Source organism: Sinocyclocheilus rhinocerous, unplaced genomic scaffold (genome assembly GCF_001515625.1).
Source record: "Sinocyclocheilus rhinocerous isolate Xijiao unplaced genomic scaffold, SAMN03320098_v1.1 scaffold1342, whole genome shotgun sequence".
NCBI lineage: Eukaryota > Metazoa > Chordata > Actinopteri > Cypriniformes > Cyprinidae > Sinocyclocheilus > Sinocyclocheilus rhinocerous.
In genome coordinates, this window is record NW_015640094.1 from 117,302 (window position 1) to 126,063 (window position 8,762).

At 39.2% G+C, this 8,762-nt stretch overlaps 1 protein-coding gene across 1 annotated transcript in view; it reads left to right on the plus strand.

Moving 5' to 3' along the window:
• Positions 1–8,638, plus strand: part of LOC107752534 (uncharacterized) — a 20,635-nt gene extending 11,997 nt beyond the window's left edge. The window contains exons 9-10 of the mRNA XM_016568535.1: positions 6,160–6,252; positions 7,003–8,638. Coding sequence (XP_016424021.1) covers positions 6,160–6,252; positions 7,003–7,416 — 507 coding nt within the window. The 3' untranslated portion in view covers positions 7,417–8,638. The remainder of the gene's footprint in view (positions 1–6,159; positions 6,253–7,002) is intronic.
• The last annotated feature ends 124 nt before the right edge of the window (positions 8,639–8,762 follow it).

Genomic DNA, 8,762 nt, shown 5'->3' on the forward strand with positions numbered 1-8,762 from the left:
CATGATGGACACGATTACGGAGGCGCGAGCCCCTTCTACGAGACGCCTGTACGCCTGTAAATGGGCAGTGTTTGAGAGATGGTGTGAATCGAATGGTCGGGACCCGGGAAATTGCCCCGTGTCTGACATTCTGAATTTTTTGCAACAACGAATGGACGGCGGCAGTATGCCCTCCACTCTTAAGGTTTATGTTGCAGCTATCTCAACCTTTCACGGTGCTATTGACGGGCGCTCAGTGGGAAAACCCGATCTAGTGATCAGATTTTTGAGAGGTGCGAGAAGACTAAGACCCTCTCGCCCTCCTACAGTGCCATCCTGGGATCTGGCTCTGGTGCTGGGGGCGCTAGCCCTCCCGCCCTTCGAGCCACTTCAGACTGTCGGCTTGAGGGAGCTCTCGCTTAAAACTGCGCTGCTGCTCGCCCTTGCTTCGGTCAAGCGCGTGGGGGATTTGCAAGTGCTCTCTGTGAATGCGGACTGCATGCAGTTTGGACCAGGTGATTGTAACGTCACGCTCAAGCCAAGATTGGGCTATGTGCCTAAATCGCTCTCGACACCGTTCAGAGTGCAAGTGGTGGCTCTTTCTGCTTTCACTCCAGAGGCGGAGACTTCATTGGATGCCTCCCCGAATCAGGTGTTGTGTCCGGTGAGGGCTTTGCGAGTTTACATCGACCGCACGGCTCAGTTTCGGCAATCTGAGCAGCTGTTTGTATGCTTCGGAGGCAGTGCTAAAGGGCAGCCGGTCTCCAAACAATGGCTATCACATTGGGTGGTTGACGTTATTGCCTTGGCATATTCCAGCCGGGGAATGGAATGTCCTATTGGTGTCAGAGCCCATTAGACGAGAGCGGTTGCCTCCTCGTGGGCATGGACTAAGGGCGTTTCTATCAAAGATATTTGTATGGCGGCTGGATGGTCTTCGCAGAATACCTTCGCCAGATTCTACAATTTGGACGTGTGGTCATTAGCCTCACAGGTCCTGTCGGTGAGTACGACCCATGGTTCTACCTGCAACCACTAGCCGTTTGACTGTGCTGGTGGTTTCGACTAGGTCGTGTAGGGGGATCTGGGGCGGGGCCATCGTCATATTCAGACTGTGGCGCCCCGGGTGTGGCCGTTCTCTATGTGTGTATATTGTTGTTAGTATTGTGCCCGGCCTTGCCGCTCACATGCTTCGTTGCTCTGTTATATTACATACTTGTATGTGTTTGACATGACTATAATGTTGTATTCTCCTCTACCGTAGAAATATAATAAAGATGTGTATGGCGACGGCGCTGCAGCTCTCTCTCAATAAAAGACCTGCCATCGGACATGGATTCTGAGTAACCTGATTGGATCCCTAGTGGGAATCTACATCCAATCCCCTCGAGGCATGTCGCAGGGTCGTATTTGATTGGTTGGGGATTGTTTTTAGTGTCTTGTAAGAACTGTTTATGTTAGCTCTGCCGAGGCAGAGCCTTTTTACTTAGCTGCTTCCACGGCGTTGTTCTATACAGTCCCCAAGGCGTTAACGCCATGTCAAGAGACCGTTCTCGAGAGGGAACGTCTCTGGTTACTGTCGTAACCTCGGTTCCCTGAGAGACGGGAACGAGACATGGCATTGGCCGCCGTGTCCACTGCTCAGGTCTGCTGTGCTGTTGGTTCAGTCGGAAGATTCTGAGCTTATGCCGCCAATACGGCGCATAATATAGTGGCGGGGGCCCCGCCCCTACTCGCTGTCTTGGCTGGCATTGGCCAGTGAGAGTTGCAACTTCACTGGCGTTGTGCAATAAAATTTCAGGTAGGTTAGGAAGGAAGGGAGTCCCCAAGGCGTTAACGCCATGTCTCGTTCCCGTCTCTCAGGAAACCGAGGTTACAACAGTAACCGGAGACGTTCTTTTGAACTTTGTATTCACTAAAGAAAACTGTTTTCAACACTGAAAATGATAAAAATAAATGTTTCTTGGGCAGCAAATCATCATATTAGACTGATTTTTGAAGGATCATGTGACACTGATAATGCTGAAAATTTAGTTTCGCATCACATAAATAAATTATATATTTTTTAAAACAGGTTTTACTGTATTTTAATTTTTTTTTACAAAATAAATGCAGCCTTAGTCAGCATAAGATGTTTCAAAAATGTTTCAAAAACCAACCAACCACATAAGTTTTGAACAGTGGTGTAGGTTGTGATTGTATAATATATAATAATAATTAAATCAGTTTCAGCAAATGCGATTGATCAACTCTGTCAAAATATGTCTGTGTTTGTCTCTTGTCTTTGTTCACTTTGCTCTTTGATACATACTCATGTACCCATTTTAATTATTTATTATTTTTATATTATTATTTTTAATTATTTTAACTATTCCTGGGTAATTTATAGTCTGGTTTTACCCTATTTTTACCTTTTATCAGACAAAACGGCTTGTATGATGTTGTTGTAGCCTCAGGAAAACGTCTCCTTTTGTTTGCAAATCCATTCCTTTTCCAACAGCAAAGCTATGCAGTCTTGCCAGTTACCTATTATCACCCATCAGTCAATACAAATATAATCTGGCTGTTTGTGTCGGAGTGTAAAGTGAGATTGAATGTGTGTATTCAATGAGTTTCACCTAAATACATTTATTTAAAAGAGGTTTTGTGGTGGTTAGCTTAACACTTCATCTGCGTTGCATTTCTCCCTCCTAAAGGATCATCTGACGGAGTCCCTGCTGGGTGAGAGAGCTTTGCGTTCTGCTGTCGTATTTTCCTGTAGTGCTAAGCTGATGAATCTGTCTTGGTGTTGTGGTAGCGCAACAGGGGTCCCAAAGGCCTTCTGTCACTCTTAGTGACTGTGTATTTGTCCATGATTCCCTTCGTTTTCCTCTCAGACCTCCTGAGATGAGTAACTTCAGGTGTATTGCACTGATCCTAGTTTGAACTCTTGAGATAAATAGGTATAAAGGTACATACACCTGTGTGTTAAAGCTTCTGCCGTGCTTAAACACACATGCACATATGCAATCTATATGGAGAGGTAAATATGAATCTATGTGTATGTGTGTATATGTGTGCTGTTTATATGCTGCTGTGTGAATGTGTACATATGGTTGGCAGTGATTAATAGAGTCACTTATATGTTAATAATGTTTATATTTTAATGATATTCTGCATATACAGAATTCTGTATGAACACTTCTTCTTGTTATGTAATTAAAGGGATAGTTCACCCAAAAATGAAAATTCTGTCATTAATTACTCACCCTCAAGTCGTTCCAAAACCGTAAGACCTCCGTTCATCTTCGGAACACAAATTAAGACATTTTTGATGAATTTTGAGAGCTCTTTGACCCTCCCATAGACAGCAAGGGTACTACCATGGTCAAGGTCCAGAAACGTAGTAGGGACATCAGTAAAATAGTCCATGTGACATCAGGGGTTCAACCGTAATTTTACGAAGCTACGAGAATACTTTTTGTGCGCAAAGAAAACAAAAATAAAGACTTTGTTCAACAATTCTTCTCCTCCTCATCCAGTCTGCAGTGGCTTGCCTCCATTATGGAGGGTATCACGATGCATGCGCGCACTTCCGCTTCATGTAAACAACTCATGCGCGTGCTGACGTAAGCAGCAGCGCAATGCGCATGCGTTGTTTACATGAAGCGGAAGTGCGTGCATGCGTCATGATACTCTCCATAATGGAGGCAAGCCAAAAATATCTTAAATTGTGTTCTGAAGATGAACGAAGGTCTTACGGGTTTGGAACGACTTGAGGGTGAGTAATTAATGACAGAATTTTCATTTTTGGGTGAACTATCCCTTTAATAACTGTGTTTCTTTCACATTTCAAGGTTTAGTTTTGTGAGTTAGACACAAAATAGTTGCAAGGTTATGTTCGGAATGGAATACTAGCGTACTACATATTATGCAGTATATACTTTCTTTTTTAGATTTAAACGGCATATTTTTGTGATACAGCACAATAAACAATGACCAGTAGTATGTTACATTGCTGTCACGTGACTTCATGACATCATGTCAGAAAAAAAATTTTTACTTTGTGTTTTCAAATCAATGTTATGTATAAAAAAAGTTTGAAGACCAATCAAATAATGAGCAAATGGATAGAAAATTTGCTACATTACTACTTCACAATAGATTTGCCATGTGACGATGTTGCAATTTCAATGTCGGAATTTTTATACCACGTTTAAACCCAGTATAACGGTAATTGCGCAATAGGACTATTTTTGTTTCACAAAAACGCAAACCTGATTTAAAACGTACATTTTACTTATATATGAATATATGTATATATGTATGTATTTATTTTAGTGCTGTCAAACGATTAATCATGATTAATCGCATCCAAAATAAAAGCTTTTGTTTGCATAATATATGTGTGTGTTCTGTGTATATTTATAATGTATGCGATTAATCGCGATTAATCGTTTGACAGCACTAATCTATTTATTGCTAAATAATTACACTTAAAATAAATAACGTGCAATCAGGTTAAATGGTGTGTTGTTCACCAAAACCTCAACCATTTCAAGTGTTCGGTCATTCTGATAATAGTCTTTGATACATAACATTTGTCTACATCTCATTTATATTTATTTATGTCTTTTTTTATTTACTAATTTACCTGCTTGCTTGTTTATTTTATCTAAAAAAATGTAACTTAAAATGTAATCTCAAGCATTTCAAGTGTTCGATCATTCAGAGAGTGGTCTTGATAATACATTATTTCATGTACATCTTACATTTTATAATTTATCTGCATCTTACATTAATTTATTTATTTGCTCAACCATTTCAAGTGTTCAGTCATTCTGATAAGGGTCTTCGCTTCTGAGTGCAACTAGATTGATTCCTTTGGTGTTCGGTTTACTCTATTAATATTTTACACACTTAAGATGTATGTTGTGTAACCGAATCATGATCTGCTGACTTTTGTGCTGCCCCAATTGTTCCTGTCAAATGAAAGGTGTTGTATTCTGTCAGCACTCATGCTGTGTTGCCTGTGTAATTTTGATACTGTCTGTAGAAACATTTGGCTTTTTAATACATTAATTTAATTCATCATTAGTCACAAAGTCATCGTTATAGGCGACTAGTATCAAATTTCATGTCTGTATCTTCTAGTATACTGTGACAAGCCCACTGCACACTAAACAAAATACTATAGTAAAAGTATTATGCTAGTATGCTATTCTGAATATGGCCACTAGACTGTAGCAATTAATCATTTGCCAACCCAGTGAAATTCATGTTGTCCATGTGTTTGTCTGTAACGTCATTGTGTGTACTCTCAAAGCCTTATGGGTAAGTGTGCCTCTGGGTTTTACTATATGCTCATACTGTATATGTTTTGTGACACTGTGACGGGCTAGACACAGACACTAATGAGCAGCATTGTTGTGTTTTAAACAAACAACAATATGCAGACTTCATCAGAATCATTCAGATATTTTGCCCATGGCGTCATCCAGTTTTCACAATGTTACAGTATACAGTATATTCCATGTGCAGAATATTTATTCTGGATCTGCTGATTATTTCTAAGGCTGTTTTCACACTCGGTTTGATTGGTTGGTCTGAACTTGAGTTCATTTCGTACAACATTTCAACATTGCATTATTTGGCTCCAAACTGTGATACGTTTGCATCACCAGCAGCAGATGTCAGCCGCTGGTGCTATAACAGCTCAGAAGGAGAAGGGGCTAAAATGGAAAGCAATATTCACCTCATTTGTTGTACTGTAGTCATATTTTAGTCCCTTTGATTTTCACTAGCAGATTTTAACGTCATCTGCATCTTGTCATAGCAAGAGAAGCAAAGAATGTAAGATATTTGCCAGAGGCAATTTCTGCAGGCAAACATGAATGACTGATGCATTGTAAATCAGGCCACTTTTTTCATATTGAGAGAATTGTCAAAAAGTGAAAATCTGTCTGAATTCACTCTACTATCAATAGCAGTTCACTTCATAAAATGTACATCAGATTCCCATTTTCAAGTAGAATCATGCACGAGTTTGAAAACAGATTTCACACCCAACAAACCAAACTTGTCAAATGGACTCTGGTTCAAACCACATGCTCTAGTATGAAAAAGCCCTTGCTATGATTTTTATTCCATTGTGAGCCCATCCACAGGACGCTAATTCACATGTGAAATGATGTTTTTCAGGTGGTTCATGAAGCTTATACTAGATTCTCAGAGGAGCCCACTGTACAGTCCACATGGGAGAACAACACCGAGAGCACAGATGTTGAGATCAAAGTAGGAAATTTTGTTTTTCCTTTGAAGTTGGTTTGCCGTCAACATGATTTTAAAGGGATAGTTCACCCTAAAATGAAAATTCGCTCATTGTCATTGTATCATTGCAAATCAAGGTTATTAAAAAAAACTATTAAAAACATTTTGTTAATTGAAAAAGCTAAAATGAAAATATATATATAAATATTAAAATAAGAACTTAAATGAAAATTGAATGAAAATGAGAAATATTGCCTTGAAATAAATTAAAGTTGAATGAAAAAATTACTGACTGGAAAATAAAAACTAAAACTGAAATAAATCAAATTAAACCTAAATAGTAATATTTAATAAGAAGTAATTAAAATCACAAAAGCACATAAAATTACTTTTTTAAACTAAAACTAATATAATAACTGAATATATACAAATAAAAGATGATTCAAAACATTAATAAAAACTGTAATAGTCTATAAATAATACTAAAATAACAAACCTGTATGCTGTTATTTTAATCACAATATTTGAAATATTTAAATATTTGTTAAAAATGTAAGAATTGCTATGCCGCTTGTGCAACAGCTGGTCATAGTTCAGACCAAAAAATTAAAAAAATTAATTAAATAATAATAAAAAAACAGCAACGTAAAGATAAGCAAATTAAATCATGAAGAAAATTTTCATTTTGAGTGATCGGTTTTTGTTTGGATTTTTATTTAGCATTTAGTATTTGAATAGTCGTCTTACAATTCTTGGTTTTTATTTAACTCTTAGGGTCTTGAGGTATCAAAACCAGGTCAGTACCAGGCCCTCCAATCTGAGAAGAACTTCTTGGAGATGAACGACTCAGGCGTGGAGTTCAACTCGTCTGCGCTCCCTCTTGACAGTGACACAGACGTACCCGACAATCTCACCTCTCAGAAGCTCCTGCTCGAGTCCGACACTCTCGCTGGTGTCCCGCCGGCCATTTCTGAGGGCGACCACAGTGCCACTCGCACCCCTGATTCCATTCTGAGCACCAGCCCCGTCGTCCAGCCCAAATCTGAGGCTCAGATAGATGGCGACTTAATCGGCGCGACCACGCCTGAGGAAACGACCAAAGCGAATGATTTAGATGCGAAGACGAGCAAAGATGCTTCACCGCATTCTGAGAAAGCTCTGGATCCAAGTAATGGAACCACAACCTGAGCACTTTAAAGCTAATTGAGTCACACTAACCAGTGTGGCCACTTTTCGTTCACTACATCTCACCGTTTGACGTCTAAAATGACACTTCATCTTGCTTGGATTGATCTGTTGCATAACAAATGGTTTGCCGATCAAGCAAAAATCCTGATCCGAGAAGAAAAAAAAGAACAAATCCAAGAGAAGACAACAATTCTCTAAAAAAAAAAAATTTTGAAGAACCGAATCAGTCCTGCACTATGCATGCCTTTGAATTACTGAGGACTGGTTTAAAGCCAAGTGCTAGATTAGAGTGACCATGTAGTGCATGTGAAAACGAAAACACGCGTGTAAGACTTAATACTTTTTAAATTTTACTAAGCAATGCAACTATAACTAGAACTTTCACGAGAGAGTCAAACTGCCTGAAACTCCAAGGAAGCTTCAAGCAACACCTGAAGCAGATTGCATTGGATCTTACATCTACAAAATGCCAAATTTTGAGAATTTCTTCATTTGTCGAATCAAAGTTGGATTCATTCCAAGATCAAACATGCTTTCCCAGCGCTTCACCTGGTGTGAATGCTTCCTTTTGACCGTCTGCAGTCACCACTGGCTTTGAAGTGCTTTACTGAGAATCCTTGCCAATGGTAAACTAAACACCTTGATGAATCAGGTCCGCATGGATGACAGGTATCCGACACGGTGGCTTACCACTGTAAATAGGATCAGCTGTGGTGGAGGGTTTTGGCCCTGGTTCAGAGGAACTCCTCTGCTGGGGTGTCTCCACAACTTGGGCCTTTCCGATGATCTCTTTTCTAGCTTTGAATATATTTTATAGCAGGTTTTAGCTTGCAGAAATGCACTCATTGCGAATATCATTGACATTTATTCATGAGGAATGATTAGCAACTAAGCGGGGTCTAGGGGGTGCTGAGTTCAGGGAAATTCCATATCCATGTCCATAATATCTAATATGGTTTCATTATGTAGATTTGAATCATTTGTGTTTGACTCACTTCTGCCAGCACAGTTGAGTTGGCATAAAACATCCATATTTCCAGCTGTAACATGGCTATTGTGCTTCTGCAATTTTACTAAAAGCATTGCGAATTTTTTAAGATTTAATAATTCCAAATATCTTTTTCATACCATACACTCTTAAAAATAAAGTTTTTTTTGCTAGCATTGATGTTCCATGAGGAATCCTTAAAGGAGTCCTATTATGCTCTTTTACAAAGTCTTGATTTTGTTTTGGGGGTGTACTAGAACAGGCTCTCATACTAGGTTGTTCGAAAAACACATTATTTTTCACATATTTTATATTATTACAACACCTCTCTCCCCAGTCTGGCATGAACGGCTCGAAT